The sequence below is a fragment of the Zalophus californianus genome, chromosome 4 (assembly GCF_009762305.2).
Source record: "Zalophus californianus isolate mZalCal1 chromosome 4, mZalCal1.pri.v2, whole genome shotgun sequence".
NCBI lineage: Eukaryota > Metazoa > Chordata > Mammalia > Carnivora > Otariidae > Zalophus > Zalophus californianus.
This window is the reverse complement of record NC_045598.1, coordinates 183,453,670-183,481,221: the sequence shown is the minus strand read 5'-3', so window position 1 is coordinate 183,481,221 and position 27,552 is coordinate 183,453,670. Positions and strand designations below refer to the sequence as shown.

Below are 27,552 nucleotides of genomic sequence, written 5' to 3'. Positions count from 1 at the left end.
GAAGGGAGGGAGGTGCACAGTGTTCTCTTGCCCACTGCCTTACTCAAGAGTTTTCTTTTACTGTCCCCTATTGCTCATTCCTCTGTCCTCTTTTCTCCCTGCCCCCTTCTTTCCAGGGCCATGCTCCTCCAGTGCAAGCTCCATCTCCCTGTGAGTCAGCCTAGAGTTCACAGACGCAAAGGTTGCCTCGTCTGACTTCCCTGGTGGTGCAGTCTTTCCCATAGCATCACAAACGGGATCCGAAACTTTCTTGGAAATGCATCACTAAAAGCTACCCTTTCCTCCTTGGACAGCTCTGACTGCTGGAAATTTCTCTGGCTGAAACCTGTTGTGACTTGTACCCGTTGGTTCCAGCTGGGCTTTTCTGAGCACAGCAGAGTAGGTCTTGTCACCTAGGGCAGACCCTTTCTCTGCTCCAGGCCTGTGCTAGGCTTGTAAAATAACACGAAGACATGGACCCACCCTCCAGGAGATCACAGCACAGTGAGGCGTCTGAATAGAAAATTGCAAAGCAATGTGGGAAGTCCAACCATTGATATGGTGATACGTTGGTGCATGAGTGTGCGTGTGTAAATCTGTGTGCCTCTGTCTTTTGGACAGGCAGGGTGTGTGGGGTGAGGGTGTTGTGTGCAAGGTCCAGAGACTAAACAATCCTGGGTGTTTGGTCAGCTTGTCATCCAGTGTTGTTCTAGTCCCAAGGGGTGAGCTGATGAGTACTGGTGGGCATGTGTGTGGGAGATGTGGCTTTGACAGTTCAGGGGTCCTGGGAGAGAGGATTTATGGCAAATCCCAGAGGGCTTTATCTAGTACTTTCTCCTAATGGAAATGGGAGAGAAGCCATTGAAGAGCTTTAAAGGGGGCAGGGACGGGGCATGTTTGAATTTTGAAACAATTTACTCTTGGGTCAGGATGGAGAAGGGTTTGGAGAGCATGTTAGTCAAGATAACTTTTAGCAGAGGTGCCAACTGCAGATGAGTTTGAGCATGAGGATGGCCGTTCCTTTGGGTAACAAGGTCTCTGAGGACCAGTGGTTCCCGGGTGGGCTTAGTGGCACAGCTGCCATCAAGATCCCAGGGTCCATACTTGCCTTCAAGACCCTCAAAGCACTGACTCGTCTTTCGCTTGATCTCTTGTAGTTTCTGCGTGTTTGTCTCAGTTCTGAGCAGTGGACATGGTAATGTCCCGTTGAAGAAGAGGGGCGTTTCTTTCTTCTTAGGGAGGAAAACTGCTCCCAGAAGCCCACTGGCCGCCTTCAACTGGACCCCATTCGCCTGCGCTGAGGTCCTGTAGCCCCAGCTGCTGGGCTGGGGGAGGGGTAGGGCTGGGGCTGGGGCAGCGTTCTCTGTCCCTGCAGCTGGAGGGGCGCCACCCTTGAGGCGGCACGGGCACCGGCGGTGGGTCTGGTGGCCAAAGCTCGAGCACTGCTGGCAGAGAGGTGAGATTCTTACCCAATCTCCTCTTCTCCACCCTGGCCCAACTCAGGCTCTTCCAAACGTTTTTCTACTCCCATCCGCCATCCTCATGTGGCCTGCTCCGCAGCGCCTTCCTAACATATGATGCCTAAAGCAGAGTCAAGATCACAAGATCCCTCCTGATGATGCAGGCTACCACTGTGTGGATGCTTCTCGTTTTTTAGTTGATTCATGTTGTTAACCCAGGTTCAGCTCATGGCAAGCTCAAATTCTGAGGGTGCTGGTTTTTGTTTCTGGGGGCTTTTTTTTTTAATATGAACATACCTATTTCTTGCTGTGTCACCCACATATTGAATTGTATCCCCAGGTGAGTTCTTTTATAAACTGGAGCATCATTTTAAAAGCAAAAAAAATCTCTCGATATGTTGTTTCTGCCTCTTCATGGCATCCAGTATATTCTACTGTAGTTGCTCATGCACGCGGATCATGCAATATGTAGGCCCCATAAAGAACTGTGACTCAGGCGATTTGTAGACTTTTTGAGATGTGTTTAATATAGCCACTACGGAGTGATAGAAAAAATTCCCATTAGGCATGGTGCAAATCCAACCTCACAGAACATGAGCACTGGCGGCAATTTTTCAGGTCCCTTGTTTTGCCCTGTTCTTTAGCTCTGCAGGACTTGTAATGATCCTCAAAGGATGGACCTGTGTGATAGTCCTTGACTTTCCCCTTTGGCCTTGGAGAGTAGTAATGCACAGTCCGTCTGATTCATGCTCTCATCTGCTGATTTTTCTACTGAAATTCAACGTTAACGTGTTTTGTGCTCACACGAATTATGTGACTAAGGACCCTTTCCAGGCAATTAAATTCCCTAAGACTGTTTCCACCAGGTCTACACATGTTCCAGGCACCACCTGGATTATGGGGACAAGCACCAAAAGATGTCATCTGTAGGACACGGAACGTTAGTGGATATTTTGATCACTCTGCCCCATTAGCCACGTGTTTTCCTAGCCTCATCTTGTGAGAGCCTTCCTCCCACCAGCAGGCCTCCCCGAGAATTTGTGCTTCTCCATTTTATCTTGTTCCTCCAGGAAAATGTTGGTACATTGAGGTCTGGCTGCGGGCAGACCTGAATGGTGGTAAGCACAGACTTACCGAGTTGCCCCAGGCAGTCTCTCTTTGGTTTCTCCAGTCTTCTCTAGCTTCTGCCTTATTGCTGTGCGGTTCTAACTTCACCTACGTGCCCCACCCCCCCGCCCCGCCGCCCCTTGCCAGTGCTTTCTGAACCCCCGCTGTCCGACCACCCGTGTGCGTGTCCTGCAACCAAGCCCCCACCCTGTGTTCATCTCTGCTAACAGGCTGTGTGGAATGGTTCCCTCTGCTTGTCATGACGTTCTGAAGAGGTGATTTTTGGGCAAGTTATTTCAGGTTTGTGGTTGTGATTCCACAGAAAAGACAGAAAGCCCCTTTCCCCTTCCTCCCCTGTATTTCCTTCGGAATATGGAACAGGCTGCATTCAAGAGATCGCTTGCACTTTTATTCTTCACTTTGGTATTGGAGTGTTTCTTAGCCCTCAGGCTACTGCCGAGTCTAGCCGTGTGAAGTTAGCTGCTCCTTCTGTGGCTGACACAGCCCTTCTTTCGTGTGTTGAAATGTCTCTTGAACCCATTCACTTCATCCTCCCCAGTGGTGGCACGGGTTCGAAGCATGGATATAGGGTAGCCCTTCTCCCACATAAAATGCTCCAGCAGCTCGCCGTGCCTTCCACGGCGGCAAGGGGGTGCTGTGGGTCAAGAGCAACCTCAGACATGTTGTGCTTGGCTCTCCCGTTGTTTTAAGATTTTTTAGATTAGTGTCAACCTTGAAAAACCAGATTTCATGTGAAAAGTGGATTTCCTGTCTCCCTTTGAATAATCAAGAGATCTGGTGACTTTGTCCTCGGCCCTGACAGGGTGGCCCTGACTGGCTCTGGGGCCTGTGCTCTGTCGCCGGAGCCCCACTTGGTGGCTTCGCCCACTCACGCTATGAGCCTGGTCTCCGTGAGCACTGCACTCCGGGACGGAGGGCCCCAGACTCTCATGGGCCTCAAGGCCCTCTAGGACCTAGCTTTTACTCCCTCCAGTGGTTTTATTTCTACCTCCCTGAGTCTCCATGAAGCTGTAGCTACAGAGCATGCAGAGCTAATGGTTTTGGATTCTTCCATCGCTCCTCATTTCAGTTGGCGCACAGCTGACTGTCCTTGCCCGTCTCTCCCACCAGACTGCAGGGCTTTTGAGGAGAGGGTCTGCGTCTGTTCCTTATGGGCCTTTATATCCACCACAGAAGGTAGCTGGTAGTGGCAGCTTGAATGATTCTCCCTAGGCTGTAAATCTTGGAGACCATATCTTCTGTAGTAACTCTGAAGTCTGGTAGGCTTTGTGAGAACAAAGTGAAGAGTTATGCCTGCTCTGTCAACACTGGATCCCCGGTGCCTGGATGCTGGCCCGTGGCAGCGGTGCGGGGAGTATTTACTGAATCAGATGAGAGCCCGGAGAACCAAAGACAGTGCCTGAAGAGAGCGAGAGGCCCGCATAGCAGGGAGGACCAGCGTGTATATATCACACATAAATATTTCTTTTACTGTCCCATTAAAAGGTTATGTGCACTCTCCAGTTCTGTCACTGATCTAAAAGGTTATTTTATAAATCTAGGTATTATTTGCTCTTTAGGTGATGAATCTGACCTTGAACTGGAAAGGAAGTACAAGGAAGATGATCGAGAAAAGACCCCAAGGAGGCCGCGGACACAGAGGACAGAGAAAGTCCAGAAGATCCCGTCAGGAAAGGAGGCCGGGCAGATTTCTGGAGTGAAGAAACCCATCATCAGTGTGGTTTTAACGGCCCATGAAGCGATTCCAGGTGACCACAGCAAGCAGGAAGGGGCAAAACACACATCTTTTGGCGAGTCTGTACTGGGCAGCCCGACAGCTTGGACCCTGTGGTCCTGGGCAGCTGGCTCACTGACGGGGTCTCCCTCTGGTTGCCCATTCCCACGGCACCGTGGCGGGCCTGTTCCTTCCGGACTGTCGTGGATAGCATGTAGACGAGAGGTGCTGGGGGCCTGCTCTTGCTGCCGGAGGCCCGATCAGCACGTTTCTTTCCTCTGCCTCCCTGGCCCAGCCCCTGGCCCGGGGGTGCCCTCCCCTTACTGCCCTCAGTGTTGGGGCCGCTGTGGGAGAGACCTGCTCAGACCAGATGGATGCGCCTGCTCCCCAGAACCCGTGCTGTCATGGTCCCTCCGCCCATTTTTCGTAGGCTCATCACATAGTTTATAATACTGTAAATTTCGGTCTCCCTTTTTTTTCACATAAAATAGAGTGGAGATATTATACTACCTTTTTTAAAAAAGGTCTTTTGGGAAGGGATACTTTAGACAAAAAGCAGTTTATGATAGCAGGTTCCAAAGTAGTATGATGGTTATTTTCCTATCCACTTGGGGTGATAGTTGTCAAATAATATTTAAAAATTGTGTAGGATTTTAAGAGTAGCTACAGCCTTTGAAGCACCTCTTTTCAATGGTAATAGTCGCTTCTTATTTAAAGTGAAAATGCCAGATAAGTGCCTCTTTATCCCTCAGTACAGAGTAGGATGATCGGTAGGAAATAAGGCACGTAAAAACATATGGCTAGAACTTTCTGGAAAGTTGCTTTGTCTGCCCCCTACTTCAGAGCAGTATCGGCCCGGGAAGCAAAACCTCGGAGAGGGAGCGGCTCCTGTTCCTGTTCTCCGCATCTCTGGAGGTTCCCATGGTAACTTCCTTAAAATTGCTGGTAGTTCTTTGAGCTTTCCATAAGTGGGGGTAAACGTGTAATTGATTGCTCTGCTATTCTAGAAATGGGGTAGATTGGAGCCTTTTCTTTGCACGTGTGTGTGCTCATGTTCACTGCTATACAAGTCTTTGATCATTTCGCATCCTAGAAGTGCATAAGCAAAGAGACCTTTGTGTTTTTCCACTCCACACCTTTCATTTGCTAGGGTGGAAACAGGCCCACTGGTGGTAAGGTCATGTCGTATGTGCGACTAGACCCTTGGCAGATTGGATTCCTGTTTACAGCTGATGCCACCACTCCATAATCTCATGATGCAATTTTCCATTTACTCAGAGTGGGACACAAGTGGTCCTACAGGAAACCTGGGAGGTGAACATATGTGTATGGATGTCCCTGTCTTCCTTGTTTTTTTAATAGATCAAGTGAAAATTACCTCAGAAGGATGTTATTTATTTATTTTAGAGAGAGAGCAGGAGGGGCAGAGAGAGAGGGAGCGCTAATCTCAAGCAGATTCTGCACTGAGCAGGGAGCCTGACGTGGGGCTTGATCTCATGACTCTGAGATCATGACCTGAGCCAAAACCAAGAGTCGGACACTCAACAAATGTGCCACTCAGGAGGCCCAGAAGGATGTTTTGCTAGATTCCTAGAAAACTTGCCCTTTCCCCTCTGCAAACACACACACACACACACACACACACACAAGTTAAGTGTGTGAACTGCAGGAAAACCAATACCTTGCAAGGGTGCCGTACAGTGAAGACACACACTTTGCAAGGCTGTGCTCCTGTGTGGGGTGGGGTCAGAGCCTCTCGTGGTGCCTCTTTAATGTGCGGTGCCTTGTACCCATCTCAGGTGCTACGAGGATCGTTCCGGTGGAGGCCGGGCCCCCAGAGACAGGCACTGCCAACCCAGAGGCCACCCTGGCCGACCTGGCGCCTCGGAGAGGGTACCAGGAGTATGCCATTCAGCAGACACCATATGAGCAACCCATGAAGTCCAGCAGGTAAGGTGTCTGTCCCGTGCGCCTCCAGCCAGGGCTGGACTCCCGTGATGGCCGTAGCAGGCCAGAGGACCAGCGCATTACCTTATCAGGACTCTGTTTGCAGATTGAGTTGTGGACAACATTGGTTTCTTGATTTAACCTAGGAGTCAGACCCTCCGTTACGGTCCTTGTGTGTTGACCGAGCCCGCATTGCTTCTATGAAATGCATGGCAGATCCACACGCTTTTGGAACTGAGCACCAATTGGCTGGATGAAGGTGGAGCATTTTACTTAAGGCAAATGTATGTTCAACTTGATATAAAGAGGAATAAACAAGGCCTTAGTAAATTTGCTGATTTTTAAAACTGCACATATTATGATGAGAAAAAAAATTCCCCGCCCCCACTTTTTAAAAGTAACACAAGCATCTTGTAGAAAGTTCCAGCACTCCAGATGATGTAGGGTTAAAGTAACCCATAGTTCTTCTAGAGGTAACTACTATTGACAGTTTGGTCATATGCCACCATAATTTTTTCATGATATACTAAAATATAGCCCTTTAATTTTGTTATTTTTTTTCTAATACAAAATAGCAAATGCTCTGTTACCAATTTTTTTTAACTTACCACACGTTGAAAATCTTTTTCAGTACATATTTTTTAACAAGTGTTTGCTATTGAATGGGTGCAGTATAGTTTCTGTGGTCAGTTTTTGCTCGATGGACAATGCTGCCCTCAAGGTTCTGCTACCTTCGTCTTTCCATACTTCTTCACGACTTCCTGTGGCATAAATTGCTAGAGTTGAAATTGCTGTCTCGAAGGATATGAGAATTTAAAACTGTAATCGACATTGAGAACTGCCCTCCAAACACATCGGGTCAGTTGACAGCCCTGTAGTGAACGAGTAGGTACGTTTTCCACACCCTCTCCGGGGTCTCCTTCTGAGCTGTGATCGGTACCTGTTCAGGTGGCTTAGCAAACTGATCATCTGAGCTCTGCAAACATTTTCCCAGCTGAGAGGAAAGACAATGAAAATGTCAGTTGCCAGTGGGTTTCACCTGTTTCTGGTAGAGGGGAAATGAGCTGTTCTTGAAGAGAGTATAGCTTTTAGTGCCAAACAGACCTGGCTTGGCTCTAGATTCTTCTACTGGGGCTCAGCTCAACAGATTAAAAGGCTGTTATGTGCCAGGCACTGGGCAGGAGAGAGAACAGGATCGGCACGGCTGTCGTCAGGATGAAGCTTTTACTCTATTGTATTTGGCACAAGTGGGTTTGCCTTTGAGCCTCCGTTATACTGGCCGTAAGATTATCTCTAGTATACTGTGACTTCTTTTAGTGGTGAGAATAAATGACAAAATATATGAACATGATGTCATGTGGGATGCTTCATTAATTTGTAGCCTCAATCCTGTATGCTTGCAGCTATGAGCAGCTGAATTTATTGATGAAATTATAAAAATACTCATTCCTTTGGCAAAACTGTCATGGAATTAAATTTGAAGATCATTCTGGTCCCAAGTTGATTTGTAGACCTTAGCCAACTATCTGTACACTATTTCAAGGTCTGCTGGGGATGGGTTCAGCTAACTGGTTATCTAGTTAACAGGCAAATGGACACAATATCTAAACAGAACATTTAGGCTGTATTCCAATTGTCATGTATTCTGTTAATATTTTATAGTACAAATTACAGAATAAGAAAGAGACTTTTTTTGCATGATGATTTTGCTTTGCAAAATATAGATACAAACTTCTAGGTTACATCAACATATCAGGTAGGGTCTCACACAAATAGGACACAGACTCATTCTGTGGAAAATTTTGGAAGTGCAGAAAACTGTAAGAACAAGCGTCATTTGTAATCTCACTACCATAATATAGTCACTGTTAATGTTTTTAATGTATCTCCTTCCAGCCTTTTTTCAGCCCATATATTTTATAAAATTGAGTTTATATTTTATAATGCAATTTTGTCTCTTGCTTTTAATACCTAATCACATTGTGCTTATTTTCCTCCGTTACTCAGATTATTCACAAATTCTTCTGTAGTGACGTGTTACATTGTGATGAGGATCCTCTGTAATCTGCTCAGCTCTTCACACTGTAGCCAGTGAGATCTGGTAAAATGCCCGTGTGATTGTACTCTTCAAGGCCTCACACTGTTAGGAGAACTTGGCCTGTGGGGCCTCCTGGGGCTGCCACTTCTCCAGCCTTGTCTCCCCATTGGCTGCCCATGGTCTCTGGGCTCTAGCAGGTGCTCTAGCCCTCTGGGCACTTGTACTTCCTTGCTGTCTCCTTGCAGGTGCCTCTTCCTCATTCTGGATGCCTCCCCTGTCCCTGGCTTGCTTAACTCCTATTCATCCTTAGCTATCTGCTCAAATGTCCAGTGCTCAGGACAGTGTGCCCCCTAGACTGATCAATCTGCCCTGATCTGGGCTCAGAGAGCATCATCCTGTCTTTTCCCGTCACCGCAGGGAGGCTGTGCTCCTTACCTGCTCATCTCTATGTTTATTAGTCTGGCCTATTCCTTCCTCCAGAAAGTGGGCTCCAAGAGAGCACGAGTTATATTTATTTTTGTCTCTATTGTGTCCCCAGGGCTTGGAGTACTTTTTTGAATGAAAGAAGGAAAAAAATAAACGTGCAAACAAACTAGTTCCTTATGCTGGGACCTTTCAGCAGCTTTCCACTCTTAATGCTGTGAGAAGTTGTGCGGTGAACACCTTTGTTCCCATTTTGTATGCTTTCTCTCAGTGGATTCCCAGACGTGGAATAAGCACATCAAGGGGTCTGACCTTTTTAAGCTCTGCATGATCACTTTCTAAAATGCAGTGGCAAGAGTGGCTCTCTCCCTGCCTGGGGAACATCTGGAGTGAGCTGATGTAACGCAGTCATGTGGACGTTGCAGCTCTGTGCGTCAGTTCACGGTGGTAGCGAGCAAGGCTTGCGCTTGAGAGTCAGATGTCGGCTGCCTAGCATCTTCATCAGATTCATTATCCTTGGCGGGAAACAGAGCACTGAGGGCTTTTATCAGGTATTTGTGTAATGATACCAAAAAAAATCAGAGCAAAAGATTCTCCTAAGACCATTTAGATGTTGCATTAGAGGAGAAAATACTGTGATTTGTTTATTTAATTAACATTCTGAATCCAGGGTTTCTTTCTCCGGTGTAAAATCTATATCACCTTCTGGGTTTCTTTGTCATATGAAAAAGATCCAAATTAGTTTCCTGAAATTAGCCTTGGGTTTAGCATGCAGGCGTAATACTGACTTTCAGATTTGAATATTTTAATTACATTATGTGAATGGTACCCTCTGGTGTTTATGAACTACAATAGATTTAAATATTTTTTTATTTAAAGACAAGGCAACCTGTGTTGATCAAATCTAGTTGTATGGATAGTTCCATAAATATAGACTTTGCAGTTATGGTGGATACAGCTTAATGGTGTCTGATTAACAGCACTAAGTGATGATCAATGTTTCTGAGGATCTTCATGGACAACCTGGACATACGTCCAGGAGGGAGCAACTGTGGAGGAGAGGAAGCCTCACCTGCTTGTCTGGCTCATCTGCCGATTCCTGTCCCTGCTGCTTGCTGCAGTACTTTGGTGACCATCATTCACTGATTCCAGAAACAAGGCAGGGCTGTTCCAGGGCACTGGAAGCCCCATACAGGGGGCCTTCTCAGTGCGTGAGGTCACACTGGGGAGGGGAGTGGTGGGCGTGGTGTTTGCAGGGGTTATAGAGGAAGAGGAGCAGTGTGCAGGCTCTAGATGCTCAGTCCGCTTCGGGTCCCGTCCTGGCTTCACCACTTACTCATTGTATAACCTGGGGCAGAGACTGTTTTGTCATCCTTACAATGGGTGTACCAGTAGGGCTTGGCGTACCACCTACTCAGTATTAGCTGTTACAACCATCTCATACACGTTGCCATATTGAAAGAGAAAGGATCCATGAGGCAGACCATGCTTTTATTCTCCATCACATACACAAAATCTGACACAGTGCCTGAAATACACTGGCAGGTATTCTTAGATGAAAGTCATTGATAAGTGGTTTATGAGGTTAACGGCCCGCAGTTAAACAGCAGTCCCCTTTTCTCCGTGTGAGCGCTGAACTAGCTGTGGTGGAGGAGGGGGGCGATGGGGCCTGGAGCATCAGCTCAGCTACTGATGGAGTTTCGGGGGACATAGCATGATGCACATCAACACGCAGCTTCCCGTTCCTAGGCACCTGACTGCCTCCACTGCCCGCCCTTGACCCAGTCCTTGACTGCTGCTGGCCAGGCCCATGCAGGCCCTCCTAGCTGAGCACTTGCCCCCCTCACCTATGCTCTCCAGCAGACCCTTTGTCGCCAGAAGGGCAGGCACGGAGCTCTGCTCATGACGGCCAGGTGCCCAGTCAGATAGGCCAGTTCACTTGCCCTGGGCGGGACTTTCACTGATGAGTGGCCGCAAAGGGCAGAGGGCTCCCCCCGACAGCTCTTTGAACGGGCGGGCAAGTGTGCATTGCTGCAGCTGTGGAACAGACCAAGCAGATTGCATCTGGTCTGACGGAGCTGTCGGAGTTCATTCCGTGATGACTGGTCATGTAGCCAGAACACATCCAGGTCAGCTTTGGGGCACAGCTGGTCATTGTGTACGTTGTGAATGACGCATCCCTCTTCCCTCTCTCCTCTTGCCTCCCTCATCTTGTTCTGCAAGCCTCAACTCAGACATCTCTTCAGCGTTGCCCAACTGCCCAGTGCAGGTTGGATGTCTCTTTCTCTTTGACCCCGCACGTGTTCCTGTCCACACTGGCCACCCTGGCATGCAACCAGGTGCTGACCTGTCTGCTGTCCCCCACACTGGGAGCCCCTGAAGAGCAGGGACCCATACTTGGCCCCGCGGTCCTGCGCCAGGCCATTTAGTTGACTGTGAGCCTTTGGTGTTGGGTTCCTAAGAAGGAATCCAAGGTCCTTAGGGAGGTGCAGCGTCTCCCACGGTAATGGTGCTGTCGTCTGTTTCTAGGCTAGGGCCCACCCAGCTCAAGATCTTCACTTGTGAGTACTGCAACAAAGTCTTCAAGTTCAAGCACTCGCTGCAGGCCCACCTGAGGATCCACACCAATGAGAAGCCCTACAAGTGCCCCCAGTGCAGCTACGCCAGTGCCATCAAGGCCAACCTCAATGTGCACCTGCGGAAGCACACCGGCGAAAAGTTCGCCTGCGACTACTGCTCTTTCACCTGCCTGAGCAAGGGCCACCTCAAGGTGCACATCGAGCGCGTGCACAAGAAGATCAAGCAGCACTGCCGCTTCTGCAAGAAGAAGTACTCAGACGTCAAGAACCTCATCAAGCACATCCGAGATGTGCACGACCCCCAGGACAAGAAGGTCAAGGAGGCCCTGGAGGAGCTCTGCCTCATGACCAGGGAGGGCAAGCGGCAGCTGCTTTACGATTGCCACATCTGCGAGCGCAAGTTCAAGAACGAGCTGGACCGTGACCGCCACATGCTGGTGCATGGGGATAAGTGGCCCTTTGCCTGCGAGCTCTGTGGCCACGGGGCCACCAAGTACCAGGCGCTGGAGCTGCACGTCAGGAAGCACCCCTTCGTGTACGTCTGTGCCATATGCCTCAAGAAGTTCGTCAGCTCCATCAGGCTGCGCGCCCACATCCGCGAGGCGCACGGGGCTGTGCAGGAGACTGGGGTCTTCACCAGCTCCATCAACCAGAGCTTCTGCCTCCTGGAGCCTGGCGGAGACATCCAGCAGGAAGCCTTGGGGGGCCAGCTGCAGCTGGCAGAAGAAGAGTTTGTGTTCCAGGGGGTGAATGCGCCCAAGGAGGCGGCCTGCTCCGGAGATGCTCAGCCTGAGGAGGGACGGAAGGAGCTGGAGGTCTCTGTGGAAGAGCCTGCCTCACCTGTGCACTTAGCCACCCCCCAGGCCGAAAGCGCTTCCCTGCCACCCTGTGAGCTGGAAGCTGCTGTGGACTCTGCGGACCTTCATTCGCACTCGGTGGTTTCCGATGGGTTTTTGTTGAAGAACGATACCTCCTCTGCTGAGGCTCATGCTGCTCCTGAGGAGACCTTGGATGCCCCACACAGAGCCTCCTCCCAGACTCAGGGCCAAGAAGTCACACCACTGCTGTCTGAGGCCAGAAGCACAGAAGCAAACCAGGACACGCAGGGTGCCGAGAGCCCCCCGGGGGTGGGGCAGGAAGTGGCTGCCCCCCCACCTGAGGGACCAGACCCTAGTAAGTGTCTCAGGTCAAACCCAGGTGAGGCCTCAGACCCTGCTCTGATAGCGGGTGGAGGGGACCTGGCCCTGCCCCAGCCTGACTCTTGCATGCCTGCCTCTGAGCACCGGGCAGGCATCAGCGCGTTCATGAAGATCCTGGATGGTTTACAGAAGAGACGGATGAACACCGGTTTGTGTGAGAGGATCCGGAAGGTGTACGGGGACCTGGAGTGTGAATACTGTGGTAAGGAGAGGCAGAGCTGGGCAAGTAGCCGGTTGAGCTCTGTTCCCGGCAGCCCCGCCCATCCCCAGCTTGCTTTGGGTTCCCCTCGTGTTTGATTCGAGCTCATATCTCTTTGCAAAGAACCGCTTCTAAATGAGCTACCCTTCATCATCTGTAGATAGCAACAGGTGCTGCCCTTTAGCATGTGGAGTCTTTGTGGAGGCAGCCAGGGACACTGGACAGTTGGCCGCACCGGCGTGGTCCGGTGCATGCAGCGGTTTACCCCATGCCCTCTGCCAGAACGGGAACGAAGGAGAATTGTTCTCCTGGCACACGACAGGTGTGAAGTGTAGCTGAAGTTGTGGCCTTGTCAGCGCAGCTCTCTGTAGGGAGCCCCAAATAGAGCCCTTTTGGCTCACAGTGCAGGCCTGGTCTCTGAGTCTCCCGGAGAGCTGGAGGCCCTGGCCGTAGGAGGCGTGGCTCTGGCCCTGGTAGTAGAGTAGAGACTCTGGCTTACGCATGTGCACAGCCATCTTTGGCGCTGTCCTTGGTCCTCAGCAAACACTGTTTCCTTCCTCCCACCTCTGACATCATGCAGACATAGCAGCACCCTTAAGGTCTACAACCTCCCGCCTGAATGGTAATTTGCAGACAGAAGTGAGGAAGGTGTGAAGGGTGACCTGGACAGGCTGGAGAGGGAGCTAAGTAGAATAGTAAAAAGACAAGTCATAACGGGAAAATCAAATTCAGTATAAAAGAAATTTCCTTGTTCTCATGTGACGATGTTTTTTTAGGCAAACTTTTTTGGTACCAGGTGCACTTTGACATGCACGTGCGCACCCACACGCGGGAACACCTGTACCATTGCTCCCAGTGCCATTATTCCTCCATCACCAAAAACTGCCTTAAGCGCCATGTCGTTCAGAAACACAGTAACATCTTGCTGAAGTGCCCCACCGATGGCTGTGACTACAACACTCCAGATAAATATAAGCTGCAGGCGCATCTGAAAGTTCACACGGAGCTGGTAAGTAGCAAGCCCGCGGCCGTGCCGTCCACCCCAGGTGCTCACCGCTTTCTAGCCTTGGTGCGTGTGGTGCTGTCCTGCTTCCTGGGGGCTTAGCATGTGAGCAGGCTCCTTGCTTCCCAGAACGCTTCACCCCAGGATTCCTTTCGCAGGGAGAGTCTCAGATGTCGCAGAATGATTCGGTTGAACAAATTTCCTCTCTGTGCAGATTTTTCAGCGTCAGAGAAAAACTACCGAAGATCTGCGGAGTAGAAACAAAGCAAGGATTTCTTAAATGACGTTATAAAGAGTTATTAATAACAGAGGTACTAGTAATAAGAGCTCAGTTCAGTAGTGCCTGGGAAGCAGTAGGCAGTGTTGGATTCACGGGGAGAACGCGTTAAACAGTGATGACCACTGCCGTCCTCTTGTGGGGTTGGTTGTTAACTCTTTGCGAGAGATTGTGAAGCATTTTTATTTAAAAAAAAAAAGATAATTTAATCCAAGGAGCTGTTAATGTTCATAATGGTAAAACTTGGTTTAATTCTTTGGTGGAAGATGATGTAGCATATGAATGACTGTTTATTTTTGCAAATTCTCACATCACTCAAGGGGCTGACACCCGAGCATGATTTGAGCCTTCTGCAGGTTATAAAGGAGGTTCCCCCCTCCCCGCCCCGCCCCGGTCCCAGGTGTGGTTCTGCTTTAATGGCATTCCTCCAGCACAGAAGGAGGCTTCGGAAACTTGGTGTGCTTCCACTGTGTTCTGGTGTGGAAATCATTCGCGCTGTGGCACTTTGTCACTCCGGGTGAAGTCGGGTGTTGTAGGTGCAGTGGGGTGGGTCAGGGCCTGTGCTTTGGGGTTAGATCCCTGCCGATACTGTCTCCAGCACTCGTACTATTGGGTGTACTCCAGCACACGTACATATCGTGGCTATTGGGGCAAATCGCTTGTCCTTTCTGAGACTTGGCAGCCTTCTGTATGTAATATGTATTAAAAAGTATATATCCATCTTCTACACATACACACATGTATGTCTACGTATATATGCACTTATGTATTTACGTATATATGTATTATACACACGTGTACACACATTTGCATACACATGTTTGATGCATGCTTGTAGACACAATGTATGTTTGTTTCTGTATATAGCTCTCCTGGGTTCCTGGGAGGATAAGATGGAATGTTCTGGCAAGAACCTGGCTCAGTGATTGTGTTGTCAACCGTGTGCTCACTACTGTCTCTCACCTGGGACCTCTTAGCGCCTGTTTCTCTTTCTGAGTAGGGCACGAAGGCAGGCTCTTCCTGTTTCCTTATAGAATTGCTGTTAGATTGGTCGTGCTTCCGGTACTGTCTCAGGGTGGGGGAAACTGGGGTGGCAGAAATCATTATGGTAACTTTGCTAGAAATGCATATGAGGTCAAGAGGGAGGGCGGCCAACATGGGGACAGGGTGCTGGGGGCAGCCTTGGGGTGTAGCAGTTAAGACCAGGGACCAGACTGTGGGTTTTAGCTCTGGCTCCCCCAGTTGGCATGCATCTGACTTCAAGATGAGTCATGTAACTGCCCTGTGCCTCAGGTTACCGATCCTCGGGAGGGTGAGGTGAGAGAATATACGTAAATGTCTCAGAAGGAAGCCTGACGTTGAGTAAGCACATATGCCACTGACTATTATAATTACTAATATTTATTCTACTTATCATTTGGGGACTGGTTGCTCTGCATCGAGAGACTTTGAAACAGAGGCTGAAGGCTGACACAGAAGAGGAAGTTGTAAGAGCCCTTCAGTGTGTGGGACTGTTTTTCCCCACACCCATTTTCCTCATCTGTCACGTGTGTCAGAGGGACTCAGGTCCAGCCCAGGCATTTTCTTGCCTCTGGATGCTGGTGCTCAGCCTCCTGGCCACATCCCTGTCCTCATGGTCAGCAGGGCCTGTTGGGGACACGTCCTAAGATCTTAAGCCCCAATTTCGTATGCTTTCATTTATCTTGATAAACCAGCATTTATTTATTTATTTATTTACTTATTTAATTTATTTTAAAGGTTTTATTTATTTATTTGATAGAGACACAGTGAGAGGAGGAACACAAGCAGGGGGAATGGGAGAGGGAGAAGCAGGCTTCCTGTGGAGCAGGGACCCCAGTGTGGGGCTTGATCCCAGGACCCTGGGACCATGACTTGAGCTGAAGGCAGATGCTTAACGACTGAGCCACCCAGGCGCCCCTTGATAAACCAGCATTTCAAGAAGCTTCTCTTTTCAACTTTCTGTGGTTGTGAATCTTCCTTCAGAGAGGCTGTGTCTGCAGTGTTGACACGTGAGAAGGTGTATAGGGGAAAGGGGGGGTGACGGTGTCGGTTCTCATCCTGTGGTCCGGGCCCCCTTTTCATAATTCTCGTGCCACCTCCAAGAGGTGGGAGTATTTCCTCCGCAGGGCAGATCAGGAGCCTTCTGCACAGTCATTTGGTAGCTCATCCCTGGTCACACTTTGGTTAGGGCAGACGGTCGTGAATGTCAGCCACGCCCCTCTGGCAGGTCTCTTGGACACTTGCACACCGTTGGAGGGAACGTGCTGGAGGTCGACTTTGTCCCATGAGAGCAGGGGCTGCGTGGGTGCTTTCTGTGCTGTAGCTCATGCTACGATAATGGAATGTCCCTGAGAATTCCCGTGAGAGAAGAGCGGGAATAAGGGAGCATGACTCTGTTGATTTTGTAAACACGGGGAGTTATCCTGATTCTCATCAACACGTTTTCTTAGAAGTTGTTAAAGTGTGCTTCCCCTCCCTGATGTTTGCAGTTCTTCCATTTGAGGCGCTTTTAAAGGTGAATGGGCTCCTGGTGACCTGAAGCTCGCTGACGCAGGCTAGAGGCGCCATCCTCTGCGAGCCAGGCATTGGGATTTCAGACATGAGTACGACCCCCGTCTGCCTTCAGGATGCTCTGTTTCGGGGAGTGGGGGGCGATAAATAAGAGGACAGTTATAGCAATGAGGGAAGCCAAGTGAGGCCAACACAAAGTGCCCTTCCCCTCCCACACCACCCCGGAGTGGTCAAGGTAAAGGTAAAGGAGGGCTGCCTGGAGCTTGATGAGTAGGATTTGGCCAAGGGAGCGGCAAGGGGGGAGCTCCCAGCAGAGTAGGCAGCACACACTGAGGGGAAGCCTTTTGTGTTTATACTAGGATATTGAAAACGTTTCCATGAAGCACACAGACTTCATTTGCCAGCATAGTTAGATAGCATCATTTATGAAAACAGGTTCTAATATTTGGAGTTTAGACAACATTTGTCTTTTGAGCCTGTAAATTATTTCTGGAATGTAGCCTGAAGTTACCAGGGAAATGTTGACCTGGTGGGGAGATCTTCCGCTAGCTAGCATTGCTTACTTTCCCCTTCTCCAAGCCCTAGACAGCTGCTGATCTGCTTTCTAGTTCCATGGGTTGGCCTGGCTGGAGATTTTGTATAAAGGGGATCATGCAATTTATAAATAATGGCAGAGTGAGTATATACCCTGCTTTCTTAGAGTCGTGGTGAGGGTCCCATGAGATAACGCGAATGAGCTTCATGATGTAAAGGTGCCGAACAGAGGACTCTGGTCAGAGAAGGGTCTACCTGGCTTGGGTGAGTGGTGCTGTTGTGACCTCACATCATCCTGGGGCTTGGGTGTGCCCCGGAGAGATGGGTCAGGTGTGTTAAAAGTCTGGCTGGACTTTGGCATTTGATCCAGCCCAATTCCCATGCAGTACAAAACTAAGGAAATTTTTAAATTGAACCCCTGCACCACCCCAAATGGGCCTCCATCCAGGTCCATTCTAGTTGCAGTAGGACCCTGGGATAATTTGGCTGAGTTTCCTATTTCTGTGACTCTTAACCATGTCTTTGCTAATGATGCGCTAAGTGATCAGAAGGCGTGAGTACATTTAATGTGGTCTCTCCCACCACATCCTCCCTTTCCTGAAGAACTAGGTGGTGTGACATATAGTCAAGGCTGTATTAGCATCAAGGAAATGTGGAGAGCCAGTCACGAGTGGTAGTTAATGATGTTGCCGGAGCAAGCCCCCTTTTGACAGCACTATGCAGAGTTTGTGCAGGGGAGACTCAAAGAATGTGTGTAATGCCAGGGGCTTTGGGCTCTGGTGGGCTGTAGTTCAGACCCCATGTCCACCTCCGTGATCTTGGGCATTTGCTGAGCCTCCGCTTTCTCATTTGTAACATGAAAATTAGGTACCATCTCTGGCCTCTCAAGGTCATGGCATGTAAATTAGAAAATGTGTGGAACACCCAGATCAGTTTTTGTGGTCCACACGTCATGGTCCATGAAACAGTTTAGTTGTGAAACAGTTTAGTGGGTCACAACTAGTAAGTATCTCTTAAAAAATGAAATGCCATGGAATAAAATAGAAATTACTAGCATTAGGCACCTCTACCCGAGGTTAAGTATTGTTTTCTGAGACCTTTGTTTCCATGTTTCAAGATTTACTTATTTTAGAGAGAGAGAGAGAACACACGCGCAGGCTTGGTGGGAGGAGAGGCAGAGGTTGGGGGGGGGCGAGAGAGACTCTCAAGCAAACTCCACACTCTGACAGAGCCCAGTATGGGGCTCGATCTCATGACCCGGAGATCATGACCTGAGCCAAAACCAAGAGTCAGATGCTTAACTGACTGGGCCACCCAGGTGCTCCCGTTTCCATGTTTCAATATGTTTATATATCAGTGAGTGTGCTTGTGTGTCCCAGATGGCAATGTCAAATGGGTGACGTCCTGTGGTTCCCTCTAAATAAGCTTATGTTACTGACCCAGCTGATGTAATTCATGACTTCCTGAATCAGAATCGCATGGGGGTGAGAGGTTGCTGGGCTCATGCCTCCACTGTAATTTGAGGGGGACCTGGGAATCTGCCCCTTAGGTCCCTCCTGATAGGTACATTTGAAATGGTAGGAAATGGAGCATATGGTGGATGCTCACAATATGTCAGTCTTTTCCGTTCATCTCTAGCTTGTGCTCTTTCTAAGAAGACCATCTGATCTGAGGGCACGTGTAGCAGTCACACGCCCGCCCTGGGGAGAGGGCACGTTTTGGTGTTACCTGCTAACTCGACCACCTATGGGTCTGGCTTCACTTCCTAACTTCTCTGATTACCTGGTCTGTGAAGCACCTCCGGGTTGTTGTGGGAATTTAGTGAGATAGTGTTTGTGAGGGACTCAGCACAGGTCCAGGTGCACAGGGGAGTGGCCTGTCTGAGTCAGCTCGTCCTTCTTCTTAGTAGTGGCGGGGGGCGGTGGGGGAGTGGTAGTAGCGGGGTGCGGAGGAGTATCCGTCTGTCCAGGGCGGGATGGTCTCTCAACACACATTTCAGATTAGCTTTTGGTCCCTGCCTTTGAAAAATGTCTGCTCTGTTTTTGGCCACAAGGGTACACACATTTAAAACATCTTACTCATACTTGGAGGAAGTAGAGTAACGTGTTGCCAGCAAAGCACAGAGAAAGTAGAGGGAGCTACCTCCAATATCTTTCTGGAAATCAACGGATTCATCTTTTTTTTTTGCTCCGTGGTCACAGACCAGTTTGTTTCTGTGTGGCCCCGTCTGGGCGCGTATCCACAGTGCCGGAGACCTCGGGCTCCCAGAGCTTCCTGCGTCTAAAATGCAGCTTCCTGTGAGCAAGGCGGGGGTCTAGGATTGAAGGGGCTCACTTGGCAAAACAACTGCTTTCAATGGAAAGCGGGATCCTTGAGTCGAAATCGCAAATGGAACATGTTTGGGTTTTTTTTGTTTATTCTTTCTTTCTTTTATTCTTTCTTTTTTTGGGGGGGCGGGGAGGGGGCCAGGCTTTTTTTCTAGTTCAAATCAGTCACGATTTCAGTGTCACCTTTTCTGCCTCTGTGTGGTGGTGGCTCTCACTAGCTGATGGGCCCCTGGAGGCAGGGCCAGTGTCTCATAACTCTGTCCTCAGTGCAATGCCTGGCACATAACAGGGGCCTTTGGAAGGTCTGAGGAATGAATGAGTGAGTCCACGGAGGACAGTGGACACCATCACCATGCTTTTATTCCTGAGAGATTGTTCAGAGTCGAATCTCCCACCATTTTTTAAACTTGACATCACATATTTTATAGGAGTAGTACTTACCTGGTAGTTAATACACTTGGGGGCCGGGGGCAGGCTTGATATTCTCCACCCACTGCTAGTTTCAGGCCTGAGAACTGCCCAGTTGCTTTGGGGGCCAAGGCACCTGCCCTAGAGCTATAGACCAAGGTGGAGTCCACCCAGGGGTGAAGCGGGGGGCCTGAGCCTGAGCCCTGGGGCAATGCCCACACCCCACACCCCACACTGTGGCTACAGACTCCTGCTGATGCCTTTCTTATTTCAAAGGGTCCTTTGTTGCTTTGAAGGCCATCTCCACTGGCACAAACAAACTCCAAGGGCTGGGCTCCTTGGCTGTCATTACTGTGCAGGCCTCTTGTGCTCTGTCTCTGCCAGGAGCTCTTTTAACAGAAGCTCGTTTTAAGTTTGCTGTGTCAGTTTGGGTTTTCATCTCTGGTACAGAACTGAGGCTTGGAAAAAAATAAATGAGTCCTAAGAGTCCCCCTCCTCCTGCCGCCTGTGTCCTGCTGCCTGTGTCCTTCTGACAGTCTTCAAAGGCATCAAGAAATGAGGGGACCAGATAAGCTCTAAGATAAATTGCTTTCAGACTATCAGCGATTAAAAGAAAAAAAAAAAAAACAACAAATAGCAAGGACTCGGGAGAGGACTGTAAACTCTTTCAAAGCCCTGCTGAACGCCTCCATCATCTCTGCTGATGAGGGCATTGGGGGCAGGCGGGGGTGGTGACGTCCTCCTCCAGGATGCCCGCCAGGCCCAGGGCATCTTTCAGACATGGCCTGTGAGCACGAGTGCCTGTGTGCAGACTCAGGGAGTGATGGGGTGACCTGGAAGGGTCAAGGGCAGAGGAGGACAGTGACGGGAACACCTAAGAAGGCCTGAACCCACAGCGCAGCCTGGGTAGAAGTCTGCGGCATTGGCTGGGCACGAAGCTCAGGACAGTGTCACGGGAGCTGCCTGGACCCCTTGGACACCTGAGCTTGGCAGGCATTGCTTGGAACCCAGATGTTTGGTGGGACATGCAGCCAGACTGATGGTCCAGAGGGACTTTTGTTAGGTGTTGCTTTTGTTTTTGAATACTAAGTACCGTTCTCCGAAGTGTGCTCCAGGGAACACCCTCTCTCGAGCTGTCCTGCAACAGCAGCAACTAATCCACAAAGGGATTTGGAGGGTGCTCACTCAGATCCCCGCTTGGAGATTCCACAAGAAGGTCTTTTAGCCGAGGCCGAGTTGCATTAAGGCCACAGCCACATCAGCGACATCTCTCAAATTTATTGAGCGCTCACTAGAGGCCAGGCTCCATTCTGAGCACTTTATGTGTGCTGTCTCTTAATAAATTTTATTTTTTAGAACAGTTTTAGGTTCACTGCAGACTGACCAGAAAGTCCAGAGATTTCATTGTCCCCAAACAGGCACAGCTGACATCTCACACCACAGTGGTACCTTTGTCACAGTCCATGAATGGACACTTACGAGTAACACCCAGAGTCCAGAGTTTACATTCGGGGTCACTCTTGGTGGTGTACGTTCTGTGGGTGTGGACAAATGTATAATGACATGCATCCATCATTATCGCATCGTGCAGATGAGTTTCACTGCCCTAAAATCCTCCTCGATCCAGCTGTTCATCCCTTTCTTTCCCCCACATTCTGGCCACTGTGGATCCTTTCGCTGTCTGCATGGTTCTGCTTTTTCCAGAATGTCATAGAGTTGGAATCATATAGTCTGGAGCCTTTTCACGTAGGCTTCTTTCACTTAGTAAACAGGTCCTTAATTTATTTCTAATCTTAGTGGGAAAACTTTTAGTTTCTATCATTAAGTATGGTGTTAGCTGTAAGTGTTTTATAGATAATCTTTATCAAGTTGGGGAAGTTCTCACCTCTTCCTAGTTTACTGAGATTGTGTATCATGAATGGATGTTGGATTTTACCAGATTCTTAATGTTTCTATTGATGTGAGCATGTGATTTTTATTTCCTATCCTACTGGTGTGATGGATTTATTATTTGATTTTAGAATGTTGAATCAGCCTTGGCTACCAGGGATAAATCCCATTTGGTTGTGGTGTATAGTTCTTTTTACACATTGTTGGGTTCGATGTGCTAATGTTTTGCTGAGGATTTTTGCATCTCTGTTCATGAGAGATATTGGCCTGTAATTTACTTTTCTTGTAATGTCTGTCTGCTTTTGGTATTAGGGTGATGCTGGCCTTTGTAGAATGAGTTAGGAAGTTTAATTCTTCTGCTTCTGTTTTCTAAAAGAGATTGTAGAGAATTGGTATAATTACATGTTTGGTAGAATTCACTGGTGAACACATCTGGGCTTGGTACTTTTTGTTTTAAAAGATTATTATTTTTTTTTTAAAGATTTATTTATTTTGAGAGAGTGCATATGAGCGAGGGGAGAGGCAGAGGGAGAGGGAGAGAGAGAATCTTAAGCAGACTCCTCACTAAGCGTGGAGCCTGATGCAGGGCTTGATCTGACGACCCTGAGTTCATGACCTGAGTTGAAACCAAGAGTCACATGCTCAACCGACTGAGCCACCCAGGCACCCCTTGTTTTGGAACCGTATTAATTTTTGATGCCATTTCTTTAATAGAGATAGGATCATTATGATTATTTCTTTGTGAGTTTTGGCAGATTGTGTCTTTTAAAGAATTTGTCTGTTTCATATAGGTTGTCAGATTTGTGGCCATAGACTTATTCATAATATTCCTTTACTATCTTTTTAATGTTCAGGGGGATCTGTGGTATGTCCCCCTTTTCAGTAGTAAGTCCCCCTTTTCATTTCTTATATTAGTAACTTGTGGCGTCTCTTTTGCCTAGTTAGCCTGGTTAGAGGCTTAATTTTATTGATCTTTTCAAAGCGTTATGTTTTGGTTTTGTTGATTTTTCTCTGTTGATTTCCTGTATGTATGTATTCTCAAGTTTTTATTTAAATTCTAGTTAGTTAACATATAGTATAATACTGGTTTCAGGAGTAGGATTTAGTGATTCATCACTTACATATGCTCATCACAGTGCTCATCACAACAAGTGCCTTCCTTAATACCCTTCACCCATCTAGCCCATCCCCCCCACACCTCCCTCTAGCAACCTTAGTTTGTCCTCTATAGTTAATTGTCTCCTATGGTTTGCCTCCTTCTCTCTTTTTTACCCCCCTCCCCTATGTTCATCTGTTTCTGAAATTTCACATATGAGTGAAATCATATGGTATTTGTGATTTCCTGTTTTTAATTTATTTGGTTTCTGCTCTAATTTCAATTTTTTTTTCTGCTTAATCTGGATTTAATTTACTTATCTTTTTCTGCCTTCCTAAGGCAGAAGCTTAGATGGTTGATTTTAGGTCTGTCTTCTTTTCTCATATTATACATTCAATGTTATATAAATTTTCCTCTAAATACAGCTTTTGTTTCTTTTCATAGATTTTGATAACTTGTGTTTTCATTTTTATTTAGTTTAAAATTAAAAAAAATTTTCTTGAAATTTCTTCAACTTGTGTTTTTAAAAATATATTGTTTAATTGGTACATATTTTGAGATAGTCCAGCTATCTTTCTGTTATTGATTCCTAGTTTAATCCATTGGGGTCTGTGAGCAGACTCTGTATGATTTCACTTCTTTCCAATTTGTTGAGGGCTGTTTTATGGCCCAGAACGTGGTCTCTTTTGGCAAATGTTCTATGTGACCTTGAGAAGAATGTGTATTCCGCTGTTGTTGAATGAAGTAGTCTACAGATGTCAATTATACCCGGTTGATTGATGGTGTTGTTGAATTCAGCTGTGTCCTCACTGATTTTCTGCCTGCTGGATCTGTCCATTTCTGATAGAGGGGCGTTGAAATCTCCAACTAAAGTAGCGGATTCATCTTTTTCTCCTTGCCATTCTACCAGTTTTTACCTCATGCTTTGTGATTCTGTTGTTAGATGCATACATGTTAAGGATTATTATGTCTTCTTGGAGAGTGACCTCTTCAACATTATGTTGTGTTCCTTTTTATAAATGATAATTATCCTTGAAGTCTGTTCTGTCTGAAATTAATAAAGCTACTTCCGCTCTCTTTTGATTAGTGTTAGCCTGGTATAATTTCCTTTTAATCTGCATGTGTCTTTAAATTTAAAGGGGTTTTCTTACAGCCAACGTATAGTTGAATCTTGTTTCTTGATCCAGCCTGGCAATCTCTGTCTCTTAATTGGTACATTTAGATCACTGGTAGTCAGATTATTGATATAGTTGAATTAATATTGATCATATTTGTTGGTATTTTCTATTTGTTGCCCTTGTTCTCTGTTCCTTTGTGTTCCAATCTTTTTCTTTTGTGTCTTTTGTAGTTTTATTTATTTATTTTTTAAAGATTTTATTTTTCTGAGACAGCACGAGCAGGGGAGGGTCAGAAGGACAAGCACACTCCCCGCTGAGCAGGGAGTCCAACAAGGGGCTTGATCCCAGGACCCTGAGACCTTGACCTGAGCCAAAGACAGACACCTAACTGACTGAGCCACCCAGGCGCCCCTCATTTGTAGCTGTAATTGAGCACTTTATATGATTTCATTTTCTCTCCTTTCTCAGTATATCACTTACACTTTTTTTTTTTTTTAACTTTTTCTGGTGGTTACCATAGAACTTGTGGTATACATTTATATATAATCCAAGTTGATTTTCAAATAGCACCGTTCCACTTTATGGATAGTTTAAGTACCTTGTAATAAAATGATCCTTATTCCTTCCTTGTACCCCTTGTGTCATTGTTGATATTTATTTCACTTTTATATAAGCGTATGTATATAGATAGCATATATTATTGAATACATTGTTGCTGTGATTATTTCGAACAAACTTTCTGTTAGAGCAATTAAGATTAAGATAAATAAAAGTTTTTATTTTACCGTCACTTCTTCCTTTTCCAGTGCTCTTTCTTTATGCAGATCAAGTTTCTGACTTTATCTTGTTTTGGTATTTCTTGTAAGACAGGTCTTAGTGGTAACAAATTCCTTCAATTTTTGTTTGTCTGAGAAAGTCTTTATTTCTCCTTTATTTTGAAGGATACTTTTGCAGGGCACAGAATTCTGGGTTGGTGCTCTCTCTCAGCCCTGTAATGTTTCACTCTGTTCTCTTCTTGCTTGGTGCTCGCTCTCAGCCCTGTAATGTTTCACTCTGTTCTCTTCCTGCTTGGTGCTCGCTCTCAGCCCTGTAATGTTTCACTCTGTTCTCTTCCTGCTTGGTGCTCGCTCTCAGCCCTGTAATGTTTCACTCTGTTCTCTTCCTGCTTGGTGCTCGCTCTCAGCCCTGTAATGTTTCACTCTGTTCTCTTCCTGCTTGGTGCTCGCTCTCAGCCCTGTAATGTTTCACTCTGTTCTCTTCCTGCTTGGTGCTCGCTCTCAGCCCTGTAATGTTTCACTCTGTTCTCTTCCTGCTTGGTGCTCGCTCTCAGCCCTGTAATGTTTCACTCTGTTCTCTTCCTGCTTGGTGCTCGCTCTCAGCCCTGTAATGTTTCACTCTGTTCTCTTCCTGCTTGGTGCTCGCTCTCAGCCCTGTAATGTTTCACTCTGTTCTCTTCCTGCTTGGTGCTCGCTCTCAGCCCTGTAATGTTTCACTCTGTTCTCTTCCTGCTTGGTGCTCGCTCTCAGCCCTGTAATGTTTCAGTCTGTTCTCTTCTTGCTTGGAGCTCGCTCTCAGCCCTGTAATGTTTCACTCTGTTCTCTTCCTGCTTGGTGCTCGCTCTCAGCCCTGTAATGTTTCACTCTGTTCTCTTCCTGCTTGCGTGGTTTCTGAGAAGTTGGGTATAATCCTTATCTTTGCTCCTCTAGAAGTGAGGTGTCCTCCCCGCCAACCCTGCTTGCATTCAGTCGTTTTTCTTTAACTTTGGTTTACTGTAGTTTGAACCTGATAGGTGTAGTTTATTTGGTATTATTCCTATTTGGTGTTCTCTGAGCTTTTTGGATCTGTTTCAGCATTTGATACCCTATTAGGGAAATTCTCAATCATTATCGTTTCAAATATTTCTTCAGTTCCTTTATCTCTTTCTTCTTCTTCTCATATTCTCACCACATGCATGTTCCTTCTGTCGTTCCACAGTCCTTGGATGGTCTCTTCTGTTTCCATCAGTCTTCTTTCCTGCCTGCTTTTCAGTTTTAGAGTCTTCTTTGGAGATATCCCTAAGCTCAGAAATTCTTTCCTCAGCTGTGGCCAGTCTCTTACTACTCCCATCAGGCATTCTTCACTTCTGTTGCAGTGGTTTTGATCTCTAGCATTTCTTTGTTGGTTCTTTCTGAAAATTTTCATGTCTCTGCTTTCATTGTGGGCAATGTCTCTTGCCTGCTATCTGCTTCATCCAGCAGAGCTCTGAACATGGTGCATCAGAGTTGTTTTAAATGTTCAGTCTGATAATCCCAGCATCCTTGTCAAATCTGAGTCTGGTTCTGATGCTTGCTCTGTCTCTTCAAACTGTGTGTCTTGCCTTTTAGTGTGTCTTGTAATTTTTTTCTTCCTTCATAGCTGGACAGGATGTACTGGGTACAAGGAACTGTAATAGGCCTTTATTAACGTATTGGTAAGGTTTGGGGGAGGGGGATCCTTTTATAATCCTAGGATTAGATCTCAGTCTCTCGGTGAGCCTCTGACCATGGACATGAACTTCTCCGGTGTTTCCTGTTTTTTTTTCCAGCTCCCTTAGGTGGGAAAGGCTGGCTAAAGTGGTCTGGGTTTGGGTACATCCTTTCTCACACATGGAAGGATGTAGTAGGAGGCTGGAGGTGGGCATTTCCCTTCCCCCAGGTAGCTTTGTCTCTGATAATACCCCAGCAGGTTAGGCAGTGGTTAATTGGTTTCCCCTGGAGGCTGGCCTTGTTTATATTTTATTTTCATTTACTTATTTAAATTTTATTATGTTATGTTAGTCACCATACAATACATCATTAGTTTTTTTTTTTTAAAGATTTTATTTATTATTCATTTGAGACACAGAGATGCAGAGAGAGAGAGAGAGAGAGAGCATGAGCAGGGAGAGAGGCTGAGGGAGAAGCAGGCTCCCCGCTGAGCCAGGAGCCCGATGTGGGGCTCGATCCCAGGACCCTGGGATCATGACCCAAACCGAAGGCAGAGGCTTAACCATCTGAGCCACCCAGGCACCCCACATCATTAGTTTTTGATACGGTGATCCACGATCCATTGTTTTCTTATAACACCCAGTGCTCCATGCAGTACGTGCCCTCCTCAATACCTATCACCTGGCTAACCAGTCCCCCCTCCCCCCTCCCCTCTAAAACCCTGTTTGTTTCTCAGAGTCCATAGTCTTTCATGGTTCATCTCTCCCTCTGATCCCCCCCCTTCATTTTTCCCTTCTTTCTCCTAATGTCCTCCCTGCTATTCCTTATGTTCCACAAATAAGTGAAACCATATGATAATTGACTTTCTCTGCTTGACTTATTTCACTTAGCATCATCTCCTCCAGTCCCATCCATGTGGATGTGAAAGTTGGGTATTCATCCTTTCTGATGGCTGAGTAATATTCCAGTGTATATATGGACCACATCTTCTTTATCCATTCGTCTGTTGAAGGGCATCTCGGCTCTTTCCACAGTTTGGCTATTGCGGCCATTGCTGCTATGAACATTGGGGTGCATATGGCCCTTCTTTTCACTACATCTGTGTCTTTGGGGTAAATACCCAGGAGTGCAATTGCTGGGTCATAGGGTAGCTCTCTTTTTAAATTTTTGAGGCACCTCCACACTGTTTTCCAAAGTGGCTGTACCAACTTGCTTTCCCACCAACTGTGTAAGAGGGTTCCCCTTTCTCCACAACCT

At 47.4% G+C, this 27,552-nt stretch overlaps 1 protein-coding gene across 5 annotated transcripts in view; it reads left to right on the top strand.

Moving 5' to 3' along the window:
* ZFAT (zinc finger and AT-hook domain containing) overlaps positions 1–27,552 on the top strand; it is a 196,828-nt gene that overhangs the window by 65,105 nt on the left and 104,171 nt on the right. For all 5 annotated transcript variants that reach the window (XM_027611408.2, XM_027611429.2, XM_027611440.2 and 2 more), the window contains 4 exons: positions 4,127–4,315; positions 6,081–6,231; positions 11,219–12,669; positions 13,443–13,675. In XM_027611408.2, the coding sequence (XP_027467209.1) occupies positions 4,127–4,315; positions 6,081–6,231; positions 11,219–12,669; positions 13,443–13,675 (2,024 nt within the window). The remainder of the gene's footprint in view (positions 1–4,126; positions 4,316–6,080; positions 6,232–11,218; positions 12,670–13,442; positions 13,676–27,552) is intronic.